At 42.9% G+C, this 22,495-nt stretch overlaps 1 protein-coding gene across 2 annotated transcripts in view; it reads right to left on the bottom strand.

Moving 5' to 3' along the window:
* The window catches only part of ERCC6 (ERCC excision repair 6, chromatin remodeling factor), an 81,654-nt gene extending 69,156 nt beyond the window's left edge, over positions 1 to 12,498 (bottom strand). The window contains exons 1-4 of one of the 2 annotated variants that reach the window (XM_055119467.1): positions 12,387 to 12,498; positions 6,071 to 6,506; positions 3,591 to 3,711; positions 1,740 to 1,851 (exon numbers count right to left, since the gene is read on the bottom strand). In XM_055119467.1, coding sequence (XP_054975442.1) covers positions 1,740 to 1,851; positions 3,591 to 3,711; positions 6,071 to 6,492 — 655 coding nt within the window. In that variant the 5' untranslated portion in view covers positions 6,493 to 6,506; positions 12,387 to 12,498. The remainder of the gene's footprint in view (positions 1 to 1,739; positions 1,852 to 3,590; positions 3,712 to 6,070; positions 6,507 to 12,386) is intronic. The other variant, XM_055119468.1, reaches the window with a different exon arrangement.
* Positions 12,499 to 22,495: the final 9,997 nt, after the last annotated feature.

The raw sequence follows: 22,495 nt of genomic DNA, 5'->3' as shown, positions 1-22,495 counted from the left end.
GCTACCAAGTACTGAGCTCAGGGATCATGCCTAGTGAGGCTCTGGGAACTATAAAGGGTGCCAGGGACTGAAATTGGGTTGGCCACATAGGAAGCAAAGCACCCTACCTGCTGAACTCTCTCTGACCCCAAGCAAGTATCTTCTTTTCTAAATATTTAAACAATTTGAATAATTGGCCACTAGGAATTCTCTGGTGTTAATCGAGCTTTAACATCTTTTTAGTACTTGCCTAATCTTTATTTCTTTTTCTTTTTCCTTTTGGTCATCACTCTTTTTTCTTTTTTTTTTTCAAAAATTTATTTACTTATTTGTTTATTTTGGTCGCTACTCTTGGCACCATCTGCCTATACCCCTTTTTATAAAACTTTTTATAAAACTAACATAAGACTATAAAACTAAACTCCTGGGGTTGAGATCTCCAAGCCTACTCAGATCGGGACTGGGCCTCTTCCACCCAGATCCCTCATTTTCCAGCAGCGAGGCGGTCACACCCAGAAACTGCTCCGGCGCTGTGTAATACCATCAATGGCCAACATCCAGAGCATCCAGAGATTATAAAACCAAGCTCCCTGAAGCGCGCAGCTGCTTGGTGGCTGTGCGACCTCTTATAGCCTAGTTCTCCCTCTCGGAGAACCTGGCAAGCTACTGAGAGTTTTCCTGCCCACACGGGAGAGCCTGGCAAGCTCCCTGTGGTGTATTCATATGCCAAATACAGTAACAATGATGGGTCTCATTCTCCTGACCCTAAAAGAGCCTCTACTGTGGCACTGTTGGGAAAGATGAGTAAAGAGAGGCAGCTAAAATCTCAGGGCTAGGACGAATGGAGACATTACTGGGCCCGCTCGAGCAAATCGAGGATCAACAGGATGATAGTGATAGTGATGACTGCAACCATTTTTTTTTGTTGTTTATTTTTTTGTTTTTGGGTCACACCCGGCGATGCACAGGGGTTACTCCTGGCTCTTCACTCAGGAATTACCCCTGGCGTTGCTCAGGGGACCATATGGGATGCTGGGATTAGAACCCGGGTCGGCCGCGTGCAAGGCAAACGCCCTACCCGCTGTGCTATCGCTCCAGCCCCATTTTTTTTTTATAATACCATTGTATCTTATCAAATAAATTTCTTGAGGCAACTTAAAAACAAAAAAACTCTCTCAGACTACAAATAAGAGTTTCACAAGAAAATATGGATGCATTTTCACAGTTTTCCAAAAGACATACAGTGGCATATGTATTGTATACCCACTGTATAATCTGAACGAATATGACTCTTCATTCATTCCAGAAATGTTGACTAACGATAATGGGGCTTTCAAAATGTAACTGAATGAAGATGTTAGAGATCTTCCTGAAATTAACCACACAAAAATGCTAAGATTTCTAATTTATTAAACATAATAATAAATGTGTGCCAGCAGCCTCCAGCAGATGAAGTTAAAATTTTATTGCCATTCTCGAAAAGCCCCACATAGCTTTAAAAAAATATTTGGTTCTGCATGCAGGCAGAGAAAATAAAACTTTCATATATCTGTCTTAACACTAAGTTCAAAACAATAAATTCTGTGGAGTTCACATCCACTTCAATCGGATTAATCAATGGATGAATAAATAGCAGTACAGCTACATTAGGAAAAAATGCAATTTCTGGAACACTGGCCCAGGTCTGAAGAGATGCTCTCTACTGATTAGAGGCATGAAGCATCAATCAAGAACCCAGAGAAACTGGTCCCAGCACTCACCTTCGTCTTCCACTTCCAGACTGGCATGATCCATTTCAACCCTGACCTCTGCGCCACCAAGGATGGCCTGCAGACGTTTCTGTTTTGCTGTGATCTTCTTTAGTTGTTGTTCCTTAAAGGGCAATTTTTGAATACAGAAGACAAGAAGAAAGTGATTTTTGTTAAGTATAAATTACAAAATCTATTAACTCTATAAAACAGAAATTCCATACTACTATTTCTGTTCCCTCTGTGCTAAGCACTTCAGTTCACACGTCCTGACTCTCCACTGACTTAGGAGGAGAAACTGCTCTCTTGGTTCCCCATCACACATCTGCCCATTACACATCCCTGAACTTTTCTATGCTCTGAGGTCAACAGGGTTATAAGAATTAAATAAAAAAAACAAACCACAAGCACAAAAGTTCAAACAGCTGAAAAGTACAGACACCTTTGCCAATGCTCTATAGTATTCATCCAGTTACAAACTCTGAAGAAGTTGCTTTTCAATGTATCATTTCCCTGTGCACCCATCCCAGACTCCTCTTTGATTCCCTCTTCTCTCCTGAACTCATAAACACAGTCATTCTTAACATTAATAAATTTGGCCTGGGGTATGTGATTCTTCTTCCCAAGGTCCCATGAATATTTAAACAATATGAGCAGGGATGAGGGAAATTTCTGAATATAAATACCATATGGTAATCCCCTTCACTGTCTCTTAGAAAAAAATCTTTTTCTCTTAGTAAAATCTCATTCACAACAGACTTTCTCTCTAGTTTTCTATTTGCTGAAAAAAAAAAAGAAAAGAAAAGAGAAAAAAAAATAGCAATGCCTGAATCAGACTAGTACACCAGTGACCCCAAGTTGGCTCCTCTCTGTTCCTTAAGCCTCAGCAGCCCAGGAACCCTGATCAGAGAGTCTTACACACCCAATCATGGGCTCCAACAAGAAGCCAAGCTGTGATACAGGAGACCCTGACAGCCTCCAGTCACAGCTAGCTCTGGCCTTTGGGCTGCTGTTCTGGAGTTAAGTTGAGACAAGGTGGAATGGTAAAGACAATGGACTGAGAGATGGAAACAAAAGGAGACACGGAATCTTTATAAGCCCCTACCTCACAGAACTTAAATAAGAAAAACTGCAAGGATTCTACTGATGCAATGAATCAACTGCAAGCACAAGAATATAAATTAGTCTTGTTAGCAGAAGTAAAATGATCAAAACTTGGCACTACTGTCTACTGCAATGTACCACCATAAAGTGTACATAAGCCTAAAGAGTCGGAAGCTTAAAAGAAAGGAAACAATGTGCTAAGTAACATATATCCCTTCCCCTTAAATTCTAGAAGCCTAAGTGCAGACCCAGTTGGCATGCTTGAGGGAACATGATAAAGAAAGGCCAGACCCCAGAAAAGTGAGCACAGAGACTGTGTGCAGGCTGACAGCTGCATTAATAGGAAACTGAGTGCACACAGTCAATGCAAACAGGAAAAATAGGAAAGTTCACACAAAGCAAGGAGATGATGGAGAGGCCAATTAACCAACTAGGAGTCCAGGTGGGATAAAAGAGAGCAAAGCCGAGACACCAGGTACGTGAGTGAGGAGACAGGCACAGGCTGAAGGGCACTTATTCTCTGGTATGTACGCATGTGTATGTGTGGGGAAATATGAGTATACTACTAGGAGTCTTAAAAGAGAAAGTTCAAGGGAAATAACTAGAAAATTATAGATATAAAAGAACCCTAAAATTCTATCATAAGTATATTTGTTTCACATTTTCAAAGTGTGACAATGTAAGACTTCCTAAATATTAATTTAGCCTAAATAATGACTCTACCAAAAATCCAATATTTAATGTGTTATTGGGAATCACCTTATTATACTTCTGCCGTTTTACAGAATCTAGTTTCCTGTTGATATCTCTGTTGGTGGCAGCTTGTGGGCTAAGTTGTTCAATAATTTTATTGATTTGCCTTAGGGATGTTGTACATGACCTGAAAAATAAAATAAAATGACAAATAAATAAATGAAAAAGAAAAGAAAATTTCCACTGAAAATATTTTTATAGACTAACTTATGAGATAAAACGTGAAAAAAAAAATTAAGCCAGAATACATTTTCATTTTAGCCACAAACAGAACTAGAAGAGTTACAAGTTTAAGATCACTATGAACGTTCTTTTCTTTTCCCCTTTTCTTGGAGTGGCAAAGGGGGTGCCTGCCAAGCAGTACTGTGGGGTGAGGGGAGAGAGGTCAAAGGGCAGCCAGAATAGCAGTTCAGTGCAAGGACCCTTGGTGTCAGGGACCACCAAGACCACACCGAATGGTGCTCAGGGGTCGCCAGGGCTACACCCAGAGGTGCTTGGGGGGAAATGCAGTGCCAGGATCAAACTGAGTGCACCCTAAATCCCGTGTTATCTCCCGAGCTCCCAGTTTTTCACTTATCTAGCTGATTCAAGTCCCCTCTGTAAGCCGATACCCTCAGTATACTGACACTACACTATCCACTTTTAATAGGAAACTGTGCCCAAAGAATGTGTTTTTAAATTTCTTTTTGTAGAGGAAAAAAAATCTGGTTATTATCATTTTTTTTTTAAAGGATAACAAAGATTTTCCAGGTACTATCTGCCCCTAATGTGCATAATCTCCCCCCACTATCCCCTTTATCAAGAACTCTAACACAGGTTTTTAAAGCCCATTGTGAAGGGGCTGGAGTGATAGTAAAGTGGGTAGGGCGTTTGCCTTGCACTCGGCCAACCCGGGTTCGAATCCCAGCATCCCATATGGTCCCCTAAGCACCGGCAGGAGTAATTCCTGAGTGCAGAGCCAGGAGTAACCCCTGTACATCGCCGGGTGTGACCCAAAAAGCAAAAAAATAAATAAATATAAATAAAGCCCATTGTGAAAGTCCCCTAAAATTTGGAAAAATATTAAAACTTCATAAACATTTATTTTTTTGTCAAAGCCAGACATCTGTGACAGCATCCTTCTTTCACATGATGGGCACGCTCATTTGCTGTAGTTCCCAGCTTAAAGTGTGAGGGTGGAAAAAAAACAAGCTTCCAAAAAAACAAATCATTCCTAAAACAGACAGAGAACCAGAGCTCCCAACTTTCAACACATGTAGGCAACTGGCTATCTGTATTCTCTGCAGAGAACTGCAAGTCCAGTTACTGATGGCACAAGGTTATGGGGCCAGGATGGCCCTGCCAAGGGACTCTACCACACTCTCACAGAGCAGTGGGCATGCTTACAAGGTGACGTGGAAAGGTGTGCTCCTAACAAGAAGCTATAGTCCACACACCTGAGGAGCAAACTGCAACTAGATGAGAATATCTGCTACCCAACACGCCAAAAAGACACCAAGAAACTGCTAGCAGAAATATGCAGCTCCAAAAACAGCAGTTACCTACACGACAGCTTCAGCCCTAGATGCCAGGCACTGCCTCCCCTCCACCCCCATGAGAGTGTACCTATGCCCACCCAGTCCTTTCCTTGTATTCCAGCTCGCCTGAAACGGGCAACGGCAGCCCCATATCCTGGAGCTCTCACATGAGCCTGGGTCAGCAGCTTCCCCAACGCCACCAATAGACATCGTTCAGCTGAGCCTGGGTCTGCTTTCTAATACACATGCAATATCCCCAAGGACTTGCAGCTGAAGGAACTGCATCTTTCTTATGGTTCAAAGTGGGAGCGAATTATAAAGGAAAAAGCAGGGAGCTGATTCATCATTAGTTTTAGAAATGCATATCTGAAAAGCCACTCACAACTAACCTAGTGTTGGGACCAAGATCTGGAAAGAAACTACAGGAAGAGAAATGGGTGAGGGGGCGGATGTGTTGCCGGGAACTCAAGTATGACACAGCAGAACTTCGGCACATTCTGCCAAGAACTGTGTGTCCACAGGTTTCTCGAGCAGCCAATTCTCTCCTGGATGTTCCACATAATAAACCTATGAGCTGAACTCGGACCCGACTATACCATATGATGCTAGGGGAGGAGTTGGGGTCAAACACAAAGTTCAGGGGCTGGAGCTACAGCACAGTGGATAGGGCGTTTGCCTTGCATGAGGCCGATCCGGGTTTGATTCCCAGCATCCCATATGGTCCCTCGAGCACCGTCAGGACTAATTCCTGAGTGCAAAGCTAGGGGTAACCCCTGTGCATCTCTGGGTGTGACCCAAAAATTTAAAAAATTAAAAAAAAAAAAAAAAGTCCAGGAGTCTTCAGAAACCCTATCCTAGGAGTGCAGAGTTCTCCTAAATTCCTGCATCCCCCATCTCTCTTCTAGCAGACTTTCTCCACCTGAGGCAGACACGAAGCCTGAGGCCAGAGACAGGACGGCACATACTCACGTGAGGTCATCCAGGACGGAGCGGTACTCTTTCTCTGCGTCAGCAACCTGTGCTGCCCGGCCGGCCTCATGGATGGCGCTGTCCACCTGCCGAAGCACCCCTTGCTCCAGCACATCCTGGTCGTAGACATCCACCCCCAAGCCCTGAAGCTCAAGGGCCTGCGCACTGGGCTCCACTGCCTGGATCTGATGCCTGTCGATGTGCAGCAGGGCCAGCCCTCTTCTCGGACCCTCGGACGGGTGCCCCTCCAGAGCAGTGGATGGCTCACTGGCAGAGGAACAGGAGGGACCGCTGTCCCCCACCTCCGCAGGGCCATTGTCTTCTGGCTTAATGGTCATTTCTTCATTATCACCGACAGGCTGACTTTGTAAGCAGTCTCGCTCCTCCGTTTGACTTGACTGGACGTCACTCTCATTTGGCATCCTCTACGGACTATCTAAAAGCAAAAAGAAATTTTAAGAAGTCTTTTGGGTACAGGGAATTGATAAGTCTACAGTTTCGTAAGCATCTTATAATTAATCATAGTAACTTCTCAAAGGAGCATGTAATAATTCTTCAATTACATAAATTCAAGTTTCTAAGTTATTATTTTCTTTAAAAGGGCACTAAAACCATATAGCTTCTTGAGTTCTGATAATAAAGTAGAAAAACTAATAAAGAGGACAACAAAGACATTAAGGAAGAAGAGAAAGAGGAAAAATCGGACAAAATGCAGGCATCTGGGTAGCCAGTTCATAGAGCTGGCATTGAAAATCCTCCAAATCACCCAGTCATTTGACACTTGCTTTCTAGGCATCCATCTTTGCTGCATTATGATGTAAATGATTTTCCCTTACAGAGTTAAGATCAACTCTAACACCTAGATCCAGTGATGTAAGGTGAATGCATTGAATCTGGCCGAAGACTCAACAAGAGATAGTAACATCATTCAATCAGAATTTGAGAAAGACTAGTCTCAAAAACAACTCCATTTCAATACATATTATCTTACCCATCATGTTGGGGAAAAAAAAAATTAAAATCCTGATCCTGTCTGGATAAGAAAACCCTAGCCTCTGATTGCATTCATTTATGGTATATAAAAAATATATATAGTAGAAAAATACCCATGTGCAGGGAAAACAGGGGTTAGGAGAACTAGTCAATAGTTGGAACTAATCACAAATGTGTGTGGGGCTGAGGGTAGGTAAGACAGAGAAGAGACCAGTATGACAATAATAGCTGGGAATGATCACACTGGACAAGATCTGAGGTTAAAAGGAGGTAAAGAGATATTCTTGATAACCTTTCAGTATCAATATCACAGACCACAATGCCCAAAAAGGGGGGGGGGGAGAGAAAGAGGAAAACGCCTGCCACATAGAGGCAGGAGCAGGGGGTGGGGATGGGGGGTGATGGGAGGGAACCTGGGGACACTGATGCTGCAAAATGTACACTGGTGGAGGTATGGCTTTTGGAAGACTGTATGACTGAAATCCAACCATGAGCACCTTTGTAAGGTATATCTCACAGTGATTCGATAAAAAAAAAAATGTTTTTTTAAAAAGAAAAGAAAACCCTAGTTTCACCTATTGCTCGTAAGAACCTAAATTAACAAAGCTATTTTGGAGTACACATTAGTAGCATCTGTCAAGGCTGAAAACACACATGACCTTAAAAATTAAATTAAAATAAAACACACATGACCTTTGCACAGCAATTCTAGTTCTCAGCATTTATTCACCACAAATACTTACTGCACAAAAATATTTACTGTAGTATTTTTCTTAGTTTAATACAGACACTAAGTATTTTCAGTGGTACTGGGATAAAAGTCATGCAAAGTGAAAAAAAAAAGCCACATAGCATGGATACATTTATTTTGATAAAAATGTCTCTGCATCTATATGTATGGAATGCATTCAAAATGATCTAAAAATTACTTAATGCATTAAAAAGCAACCAAGAGACAGCGGCATTTTTTTGTTTAGCTGTGAAAACACTCATACTTCTTTCAGAACTGAAACTTTATTTTTAGGTAATAATCATGAGTTTCTCTAACAGTCCCACTCATTCCTCTTAAATTAAGAGATACAGCTAGGAGTAACCCCTGAGCAACGCTGGGTATGATCCAAAAAGCAAAAAAAAAAAAAAAAAAAAAAAACCCAAAAAAACCCCAGCCTCCAAGAACTGAAATACAGAACCAAGAACTTCCTTTCAGCCTACCCCCGTGGTTTAGTTTCTAATGAAAACCGTCAGTAACAGTGAGACAGGTCTGCAGAAGAGGCATAGAAGAAGGTCACACAGACTCAGAGGAAGGGACAAAGTAACTGGTGCAGGAAATAGGTACCAGATAACATTTGAGCACCTGGCACAGATGTTGCTGTGCAGGAGGTGATCAACATCTACTGAGAGGAGGTAAAGAAAGGAGGCTAAACTATGAAAAAGTCAGATCCAGACCGTAGTTTCTTACACTGTGGGTCGAGGCCCTATTCAGGGTCACGTAGCTAAATGTGGAAGGCAGAAAAAACTTGGCAACAGTAAAAACTTTCTAAAGGGGCAAAACTAAGACTCAATCGCATAATGAATCCAAGGTGTTTCTGGCATTTTTCAGGAGAAAAAGGGGCCAGAGGCGGAGAAAGTTTAAGTAGCCCTCATATACACAGCTGAGTCACTGATTAAATCAGTCAAACACTATTCTCAGCAAGGAAGCTGATGGGGAGCGAGGAGCAGAGCTGGTGAAGATGCTGTGTTCGGCACACTGTAAGAAATCCAAATCTGGGGCTGGAGCGATAGCACAGCGGGTAGGGTGTTTGCCTTGCACGCACCTGACCCAGGTTTGATTCCCAGCATCCCATACAGTCCCCCAAGCACTGCCAGGGGTAATTCCCAAGTGCAGAGCCAGGAGTAACCCCTGGACATCTCTGGGTGTGACCCAAAAAGAAAAAAGAAATCCAAATCTGTGCTCAGGAGAATAGTCAAGACAAGAGGCCATAGCAGTAGAGCAAACAGTCCAAAGGATACCCAAGGAGAGATCATTTAAGACAGAAGTGAGCACTGGAAAGATTAAATAAGAACAACAGAACAAAGTTCCTCCTCTGGGGACCTTCTTCTAATTTTTTAGGTACTCTGTCTCTAGCTTGTCTCTATTTTCAACAGAAAACAGGAAGGACTCTGGCTCAGGTTTCGAACTGGCTGAAATGTAACAATTCTGTTACCGTTTTTTTTTTCAAATTTGACTGAATTTTTTATGTGGATATCTTTTTGTAGATAAAAAGGATATTAGTTCAACCAAAACGTGAAGTAATAATATTGTAGTACAAACACAAGGTGAAAAGAATACTGTCTGTCAGGCTGGGGAGAGAGCTCCAAGGCTGGAGAGCATGTGGGAGCCCAGGGGTCAATCCCTGCAGCTGCACGGTCCAGCAGCACCTGTGGGTGATCGTCCCCAAGCAATGGGCCAGAAAGGGCTCACAAGACTGTTGAGTGTAATCCCTGCCCCCCACCCCCCAAAAAATGACTGTCACTGTCACTCTCATCCTGTTGCTCATCGATTTGCTAGAGCAGGCATCAGTAACTTCTCCATCTTGAGACTTGTTGTTACTGTTTTTGGCATATCGAATACGCCACGGGTAGCTTGCCAGGCTCTGCTGTGCAGGCAAAATACTCTCAGTAGCTTGCCGGGCTCTCTGAGAGGGCCAGAGGAATCAAACCCACAACGGCTGCATGCAAGACAAATGCCCTACCGCTGTGCTATCACTCCAGCCCCAAAAAGTGACATTTGGAGAAAACTGCTAATTAAAAAAAGAAGGAAGAATAAACGGTGACACAGGGAAAATGATATGACCAATCCACATAAGCAAACTAGAATGGGTCCAGTGGACTCGAAAATTAGCCGGTCACTGGTTAGCTTAGTAAGAGAGATCCTAGGAGGGCAATGAGGACAAAAAACAGCCCGTCTTGCATTATGAAATAGGAGGCCCAGAACAGCTCGGCGGTCACTGGTCTTGCAGGCAAAAGGCTGAGCATTAAATCCCCAACACCGCCGCCTACGATGAGAGCGGTCCCCAGGCCACATGCATGCAACCGCCGCATTCCAATAAAGAAAAAGGAAGGCGCAGGAAGGTGGGTCGCTAGCTAAAATGCCGAAGTAATAATGGGTTGGGGAAGGAAAGTTAGTTCAAGAAAATCTATAACATGTAAAAGCTGTAAGGGGAGTAGGCAGATGAAACTACACATTGCACAAGAGACAACAATGGGAGCAGACGAAAAGAAGCAAGCGAACATATCTTTCTGGGGCTCTGGCTGAAGGAAGACTCCTGACACACCTTTCTTACAGGAGTGGAAGAGAAAGACAAAGGTGGCCCACAGAGAAAATAGGCTCTAAAAGCGGTTCCTCATGGAGGACCAAGTTGGGATGGGGGCTGAAAGGGAAGAAGAGTCTGCACAAAGCTGTGGGACAAACAGGTGAGAGGAGTGGAGGGCCAACTCAGGTGGCCCCGGACCTCCTACAATACCCAAGGCGGTAGTTTCCTCCTGCAATCACTACAAGTACTGAGGGCAAAGGCCATCCTGGAGGGATTGAGAGCAAAAGGACAAAAGGACGAAAGGGCTGGGGGTGAAGATGCTGAGAAGAGCAGTTTAGGCAACTAAGTTCAGAAGCAAGCCGGGAAAATGAATAGAGAAAGTGAGCAAGGACTAGGACTGGGGAAACTGGGAGAAAGAAAAAAGTCAAGTTACTAAGGGAGTGACTGAGGGCAAGTCTATGGGAGTGAGAATAAATAGTTAAATGGTAACTATGAGGTATTTGTCAGAAGGTAAAGAGCTCCAGAAATGAAAGAAATAAAATCATCCATTTAAGAAATATTTGAGGGCAGGGGATTAGTACAGCAGGTAAGGCACTTGCTTTTATGTCAGTGACGCAGGTTTGATTCCCAGTGCCACATATGGTCCCCCAAGTACTGCCAGGAGTGATCCCTGAGCACAGGGCCGGGAATAAGCCCTAGGCACCACAGGGTATGGCCCAACCTCCCGATCCCAAAAAAAAGAGAAATATTTGAGTATCAGTTACACCAGGCAATGTACTAGGTTAACTAGCTTTGCCCCCATATAGCTTAATAATGTCTTGGAGGAAGAGATATGATCTTTTTAAATTTCATGATCTTGTACACATACACATGCCAGGGGCACTGTGGAATGTGTTGTAAAAAGAAAGTACAGGATTCTTTACAACAAAAAGAGAGGAACCTAACAGATACTGCGGTGATGGATGTGAGGTCAGGGAGACCTCTGAAAAACTGAGTCAGTATCCCACAGATGAAGAAAAGTTAATCAGGCCGAAAGTGCAGTAAATTTATTGAAAAGAAACAACACATATAAAAGCAAAGACTCCAGGAGCACAGTGTGAAAATGTTTACTTTCACATGGTAACCTAGTTAAGAGCTGATACAGCTCCTTTAATTATCTTGGAAGCAGAAGCATTTGTGAAACAGTGTCTCCATTGTCCTCTTTAAGCACTAGGGCATCTGTGACAAGAGGCCACCCCCACGTGGGGCTTTGGCTGCAGTTATGCAGAGCAGAGGGGATGTCAGGCAGCATAGGTGAACACTGAGGGATAAGCAGGGGCTCATAATGGAAGGCCTGGAAGAAAAAGAATTTGGATTTGACCCCAAGTGCACAGGAACACAGACTGAACAGAGCCTGAAACAGGGTGATGATGGCATGACCCAATTTGACGCCAAAAGACCACTAGGGTGGCTACTGTAAGGAACATGGAACATTGGAGGAAACGGTGGTAGATGATGGGAGGCATACGGGTGAATTATAAGGCCAGTCTAGAACAGCATGACAGCAGTGAAGACGGATGATATGTGACAGGGGCATCGGTCCATAACAATGGCATTTGCATAAGACATAGGAGGACTGCTCCATCCTCTTTCCCAAAGAGCGAGTGCACCGAGTCAAGACCCAAAGCGCCTGCCTCCAGTTACCCCCGAACAACACCTCCAGTTTTGCAATCGAGATGGGACAGGCCCGAGCTGACAATGCAGGCGTGGGGGTCCGACACAAAGCCTGGACGCCGGCGCTTCGTCGCTGGCCGGTGGCACGGAGCTGGACCGGCCCCCGACGGCCCAGGTGAGGACGCGTCCGTCGTCACTTCCGGCTGCAGGTGGGACAGCGAGCGGGCGCGCGCCCCGGCAAGGAGGGGACCGGCTCCGGGCCGCCCGCGCAGCGCCCCCGCCGCGACCGCGGGATCGAGGCGGAGCCGTGGAAAGGCCGAGTGGAATCGGACACTCTGCGGCTGACGGACGTGCAGCCCAGTTGCCCGAACACTCACCCCAGGGCCGCGCGGCCGCCGGACGGAAACGCAGACTTCGCCGTCGCCAGCAGCCCTGGAACCCGAGCGGGGCGCCGCCACGGCGCATGCGCCCTCGGCCGGCCTAGGCACCACCCCCAGCGGTGACACCGACCCGAAGCGGCGGGGAGGCCTCGCGCGCATGCGCCGCCGCTGTCACCGGGCCCCGCCAGAGACCACGTGGACTGAGGATAGTGCCGCGGCTCCGCCTTGCTGCCCTGCCCGCTGGGCGGAGGCGAATGTTAACACTGTCGGGGTTTTCTCTTGCCGCTGCAATTGGAGTGGGGGGAGACAGAGACAGACAGAGAGAGAGACAGGAGACAGAGAGAGATTGCTTACAATTAAGACTGAACTCCAATTAATGCTAAACTCCAAAGAGAAAAGTAAGCGTGGGAAAGGAGCCGGTTTGCAAGTCCCTAATTTTTAGTAGCCTCTTCGTCATTTTGCAGGCTCGTGAGAGCATGAAGAATACTGAGAAGGGTTTTTTCTGTTACGTTGGGTTGCTCTCGCTCTCGCTCGCCCGCCCGCTCGCTCTCGCTGTGCGCCCCCCCCTCCCCCCGCCACCACCTTCTCTTAGTTCCTCTCTCCATCACACCTCTTCTCCAGCCGGTGAGCAGGAAGCCATTTGTTCCCATCTATTATTCTATTATTGGCTAATTTGTGTCCTTCCAGATTATATTGAAATCCTAATCCCCCTAGCACTATGTTTGGAGGAATATAGTCTTTACAGTCCCTGAAGATCTTTGCTTAAATTAAAATAGTGGGCCCTATTTCAGTAAAACTGGTACCCTTATAAAGAAGAGATTAAGACACAGAGAAAGTCAAGACACAGGGAGAAGATGGTCCTCTACAGTTAAGAAAAGAACGTGCAGAAGAAATCAACCCTGCCAACACTTGATGTCCAACGTCAGAGTTCCAAACAGTTCTTTAAGCCATCCAATTTGTGGTTCTGTTATGACAGTCCTGATGGGTCAATACACCATTCGTTCCTGAGTATGAGGGTATAATGGGAAGACTTGGGTTCAGGGGGGGAATAACTGAATGACAGAAAAAATTGCCAGCCCAAGGTCACTAAGCAGGAAGGAACCAGGGAAATAGATCCTCTGACCTTATTGATCTTTATCATTTCGTCTACTGATGTCTCTCATTGGTCTAAACCTACTGAAAGCTCAGATCAAGCAAGCTAGCTAGTTTGATGCTTGTCAACCTAGTATTTTTGGACATAAGGGAAAGAGAGAGAAAGAGAGGGGGTGTTGGACATCAAAGGAAAATATGCATCATACCCCATATAATTAATTATCCTTTTAATATCCCTTTAATTTAGAAAAGACATGATAGTGACTGTGGGTTCAGTAAAGCTTTGTAGATGAATTAATTAAAGGATCTACATCTCTATGCCAATGTTTCTACTGACCTCTAGCCTGAGAATATTAAATATCACATTAGCATAAGTAATAAGACCACATTAGTGATAATTAAAAATTTGATAATTATTGTACCCACCTGAATACTCAGGAGCCCTTTTTTGCTCATATACAAATGGGATTAGAGCCTGAGAAAAAAAGAGCCAAAAGAGATTTCTTCCCTATTCTGCCTTGTGAAGACCCAGTGAAATATCCTGCTGTTTATAGGAACATAACAGCATATGGTATTTTTGTGAGCAGACCAGAATAAGACAGATCTTTTTTCTTTTGTACTACTCATCGCAGGCTTAGAAGTCAGGATGTCATCAAGACTTCTCTCTGTTCTTCCCTACATCCACTCAGTTCCAGGGTCTGTCTCCTCCGCTGCTCACACACCTCTCCCACTCTGCATTCCCTGACTTCAGTGGCCTTGACTGTTGCAGTCAAGCTCCTCAGTACATTCTTGTTCCCTACCCATGGATTTGAATGCCTTTGCCAGAGGGATTTAGAATTAAATTGGCAACCAATTAAAAAATCAATGTTAGATGTATGCTAAATGAATAATCAAATTATTGTTAAGTAATATGCAAATCCATAGGATTCCATTGAAATATATATGCATATGGATCCGTGCATGTGTGCATGGTAGGTGAGTATGAAGTGTCAATGAAGAACCATCTCCTTACTTTTTTTTTACTTCTACCATGGCATTCTGTGTCTTTATCTCACTTCATCTTATAGTTCTTACACTGAATTTTTCTCAAATTCCTCCTTGATTAATTTTGAACATTGTTTTACTTTTTTCTAATGACTTAGAAGTTGGTTGGGTTTTTTTGGGGGAAGGAAGTTGGTTATTAGTTTTTGGGTCCCACAGTTGACTTTCTTTTGGCTCATCACTCAGGGATCAATCCTGGTGGGCTCGGGGACCATATGGGTTATTGGGAATCGAACCAGGTCAGCCATGTGCAAGGCAAGCACCCTATCTGCTGTACTATCTCTCCAGTCCCTAGAATCATTTTGATAAACTCCAGCTAACACCTGGCTCTCCAAAGCTTATACACAAGGAAAAAATAAACATATATGAACAAAGTCCTACTCAACCTTTAGAAGCTGCACGTCTATTTCAACACGTCCTGATGAGAGCAGACCCCACTATCTCATTATAATCTTACTAGTCTAAACCATCAATGTAACTAGCATGTGCGGTTACTCATTAGAGAGATTTTGAAGGGAATTTTAGTGACTCTGAACATATAAGAAAAAATGCTATTGATATATATTCATGTTAATAGAAACTGAGAATGTGAACACAAAGACCTTAGCAACAGTAAGAAAAACAAGAGGTCATGAACTTACTTACAAGGTATCTGATTCCTGATAGATTTCATTGAAAGTGGAATTAAGATCTTAGTGGGGCAACTTCAATTGTTTGTGCATTGTCAGAACATCTCCCTTTGAGCAGCTAATTCACAGAGTATGCTGTTTAACAAATGGCTAGAGGAAACAGGATGCTGGCTGAATGGTTCTGGGTAATTTCCTTTCAACAGAAATAAATTTTACCTTACTGGGTGCATACTCTTGGAGAGCCCGGCAAGCTACCAAGAGTATCCCACCCACACAGCAGAGCCTGGCAAGCTACCCATGGCATATTCGATATGCCAAAAACAGTAACAAGTCTCACAATGGAGACGATACTGGTGCCCGCTCAAGCAAATCGATGAACAATGGTATGACAGTGGATGGTTCCAATGGGCCAAGTGCTTTGCTGAATGTGGGCAACAGTAGTGAGCAAGTCAGACAAGACCCCTGATCTCATGGGATAACATCCTCATAGAGGGAGAAAATAATGCATAAGAGTAAAAATATAAAGTATCACTGTATCACTGTCATCCCGTTGTTCATCGATTTGTTCGAGCGGGCACAGTAACGTCTCTCAATGTGAGACTTATTGTTACTGTTTTTGGCATATCGAATACGCCACGGGTAGCTTGCCAGGCTCTGCCGAGAGGGCACGATACTCTCAGTAGCTTGCCGGGCTCTCCGAGAGGGGCGGAGGAATTGAATTTGGGTCGGCCGAGTGAAAGGCTAACGCCCTACCGCTGTGTTACTGCTCAGTGTTATTAAGGAAATAAAATAGGATAATATAGAAGACCCATAAACTGCCATCTGAATGACAGCAAGAAGGTTGCTATGTGGGATCAGGAAGAAAGAGGAGTCTCTACAGGAAGCAACAGTGCAGTGATGGCAAAGGAACACAAACTTGGCAAATTTAAAAACTAAAAATTGGACAGCAGTGGCAAAGCCAAGATGAACAAACACTCTCAACCCAAAGCTCTATATACTGGAAATGGTATTTAGATTTTATTCTAAGAGCAATTCAGATCCATTAGAGGGTTTTATGTAATGATGTGACATGATAAAATTTCTATTTTGAAAGTAATTTTGGTATAAGGATAGTTACACAGATCAATGAAATAGAATTAAGACTTCAGAAATAAACCATGCATCTATGATCAGTTGATTTTTAACAGGAGTGCTAAGACCATTCAACAAAGAAACAACAATCTCTTCAATTAAAGGTGCTAGAAAACTGAATGGACTGGAGCAATAGCACAGTGGGTAGAGTGTTTGCCTTGCACGCAGCCAACCCAGGTTCCATTCCTTCGTCCCTCTCAGAGAGCCCGGCAAGCTACTGAGAGTATCCCACCCTCACAGCAGAGCCTGGCAAGCTACCCGTGGCATATTTGATATGCCAAAAGCAGTAACCACAAGTCTCAATGGAGACATTACTGGTGCCTGCTCGAGAAAATTGATGAATAATAACAGAATGACAGTGCTACAATGCAGAAAACTGAATATTAATATGCACAGAATGAAATTACAATCTGCCTCACGATATAAACAAAAATTCACTCATTGAATCAAAGACCTAAATGTAAGTGCTAAGACTATAAAACTCCTAGAGTAATATGTAGTAGCAAATCTTTATAGCCTCTGATTTTAGAATAAATTCTTTTTTTTTGCTTCTTTTTGGGTCACACCCAGCGATGCTCAGGGGTTACTCCTGGCTTTGCAGTCAGGAATTACTCCTGGCGTGCTTGGGGGACCATATGGGATGCCGGGGATTGAACCTGGGTCGGCCGCATGCAAGGCAAACGCCCTACCCACTGTGCTATCGCTCCGGCCCCTGATTTTAGAATAAATTCTAGATATGACACAAACAAAATAAAAAAGGATAATCTGCCCATTATCAAACAAAAAAACTACAAATTGCACTGTCGTGTAGTGTAATGGCACTGCCCGCTGTGCTATCGCTCCATTCCTTCTATAAATTGAAAGATATAATTTAGAAACTGAGATGGCAAACCACAGAATGGGGGAAAATAGTTGCAAATCATTTGGATACAGGTCTAGTATCTAGAATATAAGCACTCTTCCAACTCGACAACAAAAATAGTGAGTGAACTTTTTAGTTGGGCAAAGAGCTTAAATATTTCTTATAAAGTATACACAAATGGTCAACAGAAAAATGAAACATCAGTAGTATTTAAGGAAGCACAAATAAAAATGTAGTAGATACTACTTTCAATTTACCAGGATTGGAATTAGATTTACCACTATGATCAAACTATGGAAAATAATAGGATGTGGAGAGCTTGGGATTCTCCTAAACTGCTGGTGGTAATTTTAAGTACTGTAACTTCTTCCTATTTCTTGGAAATAGGAAATTTCTTGAAAATTAAACAGAGCTGTCATGCAATACAGCAATTCTATTACTAGATATATATTACTGTAGCACTGCAGTACTGTAGTTCCATTGTACATCGATTTAACATGAGACAGACACCCAAGGACAGTAGACACAAGGGCCAGAAATATTGCTCTATCATTGGAAGCCTGTCTCATGGGCTGGGGGAGAAGTCAGCTGGAATAGAGAAGGGGTCACAGGGATTGGGGTGGGAGATGAATACTGAAAGTAGATAAAGGATCAAATGTGATAGCCTCTCCCCTTTTGGAAAATAATATGGAGACTTACCAAAAAATTTGAAATTGGGCTCCCATTTCTAATTTTGACCCAGCAATACCACTTCTGAGAATATATCCAGAGAGGCAAAAAAGTATAGTCGAAATGCCATCTGCACTTATATGTTCATCACAGCACTGTTTACAATAGCCAGAATCTGGAAACAACCCGAGTGCCCAAGAACAGATGACTGGTTAAAGAAACTTTGATACATCTATACAATGGAATACTACGCAACTGTTAGAAAATATGAAGTTATGAACTTTGCATATAAGTGGATCAACATGGAAAGTATCATGCTAAGTGAAATGAGTCAGAAAGAGAGAAACAGACATAGAAATATTGCACTCATCTGTAGAATATAAAGTAACAGAATGGGAGACTAACACCCAAGAATAGTAAAAATAAGTACCAGGAGGTTTGCTCCATGGCTTGAAGCCGGCCTCACATGCTGGGGGGAAAGGCAGCTCAGATAGAGAAGGGAACATCAAGTAAAGTGTGGTTGGAGGACCTGCTCAGGATGGGAGATGCAGGCTAAAAGTAGACTACAGATTGAACACGATGGCCACTCAATACTTCTATTGCAAACCACAACAGCCAAAAGAAGAGAGGGAATAAAAGGGAATGCCCTGCCACAGAGGCGGGGTGGGTGGGAGGGATACTGGGATCCTCGGTGATGGAGAATGGACACTGGTGGAGGGATGGGTATGCAAGCATTGTATGACTGAAACACGAGCACAAAAATATGTAAATCTGTAACTGTACTCTCACAGTGATTCACTAATAAAAATAAATAATAATATTTTTTTAAAAAAGAGCAATAGAGGAACAGGAAAAAAGTGATAGCCTCTCAATATCTATATTGCAAACCCTAATGCCCAGAATTAGAGAGAGAATATGGGGGAAATTGTCTGTCATAGAGGCAGGGGAAAGGATGGAAAGGAGGGGGGAGATACTGGGGATATTGGTGGTAAAAGATGTGCACTGAAGGACAGATGGGTGTTTAATCATTGTATAACTGAAACTCAAACATGAAAGCTTTGTAACTGTATTGCACGGTGATTGAATAAAAAAAAAAATTAATGGTAGTAAATTCCAAAAGTGTTAACCAATAAATCAATGATATGTTGTATACTCACATGATAAAATATTTAAAAGTCATTAAAAGAAGACTGAAGAGAGAGTACAGGCATTAAGTCACTTGTCTTGCATGTGACTTATCCTTGTTCAATCTCCAACACTGCATAGTTCCCAGAGCACCACCATTTGTAGCTCAGTCAGCCCTGAAAGAAAGAAAGAAAGAAAGAAAGAAAGAAAGAAAGAAAGAAAGAAAGAAAGAAAGAAAGAAAGAAAGAAAGAAAGAAAGAAAGAAAGAAAGAAAGAAGAGAGAGAAAAAGAAAGAAAGAAAGAAAGAAAGAAAGAAAGAGAGAGAGAGAAAGAAAGAAAGAAAGAAAGAAAGAAAGAAAGAAAGAAAGAAAGAAAGAAAGAAAGAAAGAAAGAAAGAAAGAAAGAAAGAAAGAAAGAAAGAAAGAAAGAAAAATAATGCAGTACTGATACATGCTACAATATGGATGAACCTTGAGAGTATCTTGCTTTGTGTATGAAATAAGCACAGAACAATGCAACCTCACATTGTCTGATTCCATTTATATCACCTGCCCAAAATAGACAAATGCATAGAGAAAAGAAGTAGATTCAGACATCCCTATGGAAAATAGTATGGAAGGTACTTAGTATACTCAGAATTGATCTCCCGTATGACTCAGCAATTTCATTTTAGGTATCTATTCCTAGGACAGAAAAACATTCATTAGAAAGCATGTGTTCACACCATTATTCATTGAGGCACTCAGAACAATAGCTAAGATTTGGAATCAATCTAGATATCCAACAATAGCAGTGGACCATGAAGATGTGGTATATATACACAATGGAAAACTACACAGCTATAATGAATGATGAAATCATGCAATTCATAGCAAAATGGGTGGAACTGAAAGACATCATGTTAAATGAAGCAAGCCAGAAGAATAAACACAGGATGATATCACTTGTCACAAGACATCACAGAATAACTGGATGAGGGAATGTTTTTATGGGTGGATGCCCAGATCAACGTTGGCCCCAGATTATGGGAAGGAGAAGGAAAGAAAAAGTGGAGGGGAGAAGGAGGAGAGACAGATGCGAAGCAACAGGGGCCAGGCCAGGGAATTCAGGTACAAAAATGGTGTTAAAGAATGATGGAGCCAAATATCCAAACCATAGAGTCAACAACACTGAAATCAAGAGACCCAAACTTTAACAACTGAACTTAGAAAGGTGCCTGTCAAGAGGGCAGGCTGGGCGTGGGGAGAGGAGGGGGTTGGGGAGGGCACCTGGGAGCATTGATGGAGGGAAATTGACACTGATGGTGGAATCAGTGCTACAATATTGTATGACTAAAAACAAAATTATAAATCTTTTCTTTAATAAAAGAAGTGATGCTGTAATTTTTAAAAAGAGAGAAATATATTAATTTCTTTATACCATAAAAAATAAATCTAAGATTTGCATTTGGAGGCCTTAGTATTAATAAAACTGCTATTTTTTTTAAAAAAAAGTAGATTCATATGAAAAGTAGAAACTGGGGGAAAAAAGAGTTGGAGAGTGACAGTGAAAGAGGATGGATTATGAAAAAGTTCTGGAATTAGATCTTGGCAAGGAACACAAGACATTTTCGAATATGATAGAAAACACTGAATTTTCTGCTTGAAAAGTGGATTTGGGTTCAAGGGGTAGGCCCATATCTCTGGCCACAAAGTACATACTTTGCTTGTTGGAACCGCAGCTTCAATTCTCTGCACTGCCTGCTCCCCCAGTACTATTGGCAGTAGCCTCCAAAATAACCACCTCTCAAATAAGTGAATTTTATGGTGTGTGGCTTCTGCCCCGATAAAACTTTGTTTATTTTTCTTTTAAAAAAAAAAGTCCTAATGCACTGGGACTTGAGTCTTCTTGATTCCCTCAAAACCTTGTTATAGCTGCTATGTAGATGAGCCCAGGGGACATTAAGTCCACTCAAAATGTGTGCATGAGAACGTCTGAGGCCATCCTGCTCCAACTGTAAACTGAGCCTTTAGCTGAGGTTAAGTATCAGCAGTTCACTCATATGTGAGGCTCGGTCCGAGCATGTGGAAAGTGGCCTGGAGTGTGGTGGCAGTTGGGTAGTGGAGGTCGGTTGAGTGAACATATTCCTGGACTGCGTGGCTGCAAAGAGGCCACATGACACATCATCATATATATGTATATATATGTATATATATGATATATATGTATATATATGATGATATATATATATATGGAGAGCCTGGCAAGCTACTGAGAGTATCCCACCTGCACAGAAGAGCCTGGCAAGCTCCCCGTGGTGTATTTAATATGCCAAATACAGTAACAATAACAGGTCTCATTCCCCTGACCCTGAAAGGAACCTCCAACCGATGGGGAAAACAAGAAAAGAGAGACTGCTCAAATCTCAGGGCTGGGACGAATGGAGATGTTATTGGCACCCGCTTGAGTAAATCGATGAACAACGGGATGACAGAGACAGTGACAGTGATAAGTATCAGCAGAGCAAGCCAGTTCTAGTTAAGTGAAATTCTTAGAGAATTTCCAAGTTAAGCCATTGACCTTTAAGAACTAAAAAATATTGGTTGTAATAAGCCCTGTGTTTTGGAAAACTCTGTTATACAGCAAGAAGACAACTGGTGTGGAAGATGATGCAGTATGGCACAGTATGCGGCGTCAGAGGTGTGGAGACAATAAGATGAGATCCTTATGAGGACTCAGCATGCCAGAGAGGCTCTGCTATCGGCACAAGTGCATGGGTAGTCAGAGGGTCTCTACTCCAACACCCACAACGCAAGCTGATCCTCAGAACTTCCAAAGGCTGTGCTAACTGCCAGCACACAAAAGAAATGCAAGCATTTTCCAGCAAAAAGGTAAATCATTCCTGCTTCCTCCACATGTACTGTCTTAGTGGGAGCTTCATGGCATTGCTCCAACCCACAGCCAAAGCTGGGCAGGCACCTGGTAGGTAGAGAGGCCAGGAGGTGCTTGTGCTCTCTTCCACCAGTGCTTCATTTCTGAAGACCCGGGCAGAGGGTCAGAATAAATAAGCTGAGTATCTACTAGAAAAGACACAGAGGTTTTAGCCCTGTATCATAGAGGTTCCAAACTTCTTTGGCCCTTTTCAAAAAAATGACCCCTGAACTCTACCTATTTTAAGCAAACAACAACAAACCCAAAGAATCCAGAAAGCACCCGGCAAACCACCCCCCACATACCCCTACCAACACAGACACACACAGAGTTGAATCCAATCTTATTAGTCATCCCTTGGATGGTTCCAGCACACACACACACACACACACACAGAGTTCCACCACAAGGTGCACTTTGGGAAATCCTGTCCTCTCAGAACAGGGCCCAAACTTATAACCCAAATAGTTTAGTCTGGCAAGAGACCAAGCTTTCTTTTCTCTGTTCTTTCACAGCAGAAAAAGAACCTGAAAAGGAAAAATGGGTACCTGAGGGAGGAAAATTCATATTTTTATGCTATTGGATTAAAACACTTCCAGTCATGGGGGCTGGAGCAATAGCACAGCGGGTAGGGCATTTGCCTTGCA

Source organism: Sorex araneus, chromosome 11 (genome assembly GCF_027595985.1).
Source record: "Sorex araneus isolate mSorAra2 chromosome 11, mSorAra2.pri, whole genome shotgun sequence".
In the NCBI taxonomy this organism is placed as follows: Eukaryota; Metazoa; Chordata; class Mammalia; order Eulipotyphla; family Soricidae; genus Sorex; species Sorex araneus.
Note: the sequence above shows the minus strand (reverse complement) of the source record. Positions and strands in the feature narration are given on the sequence as shown.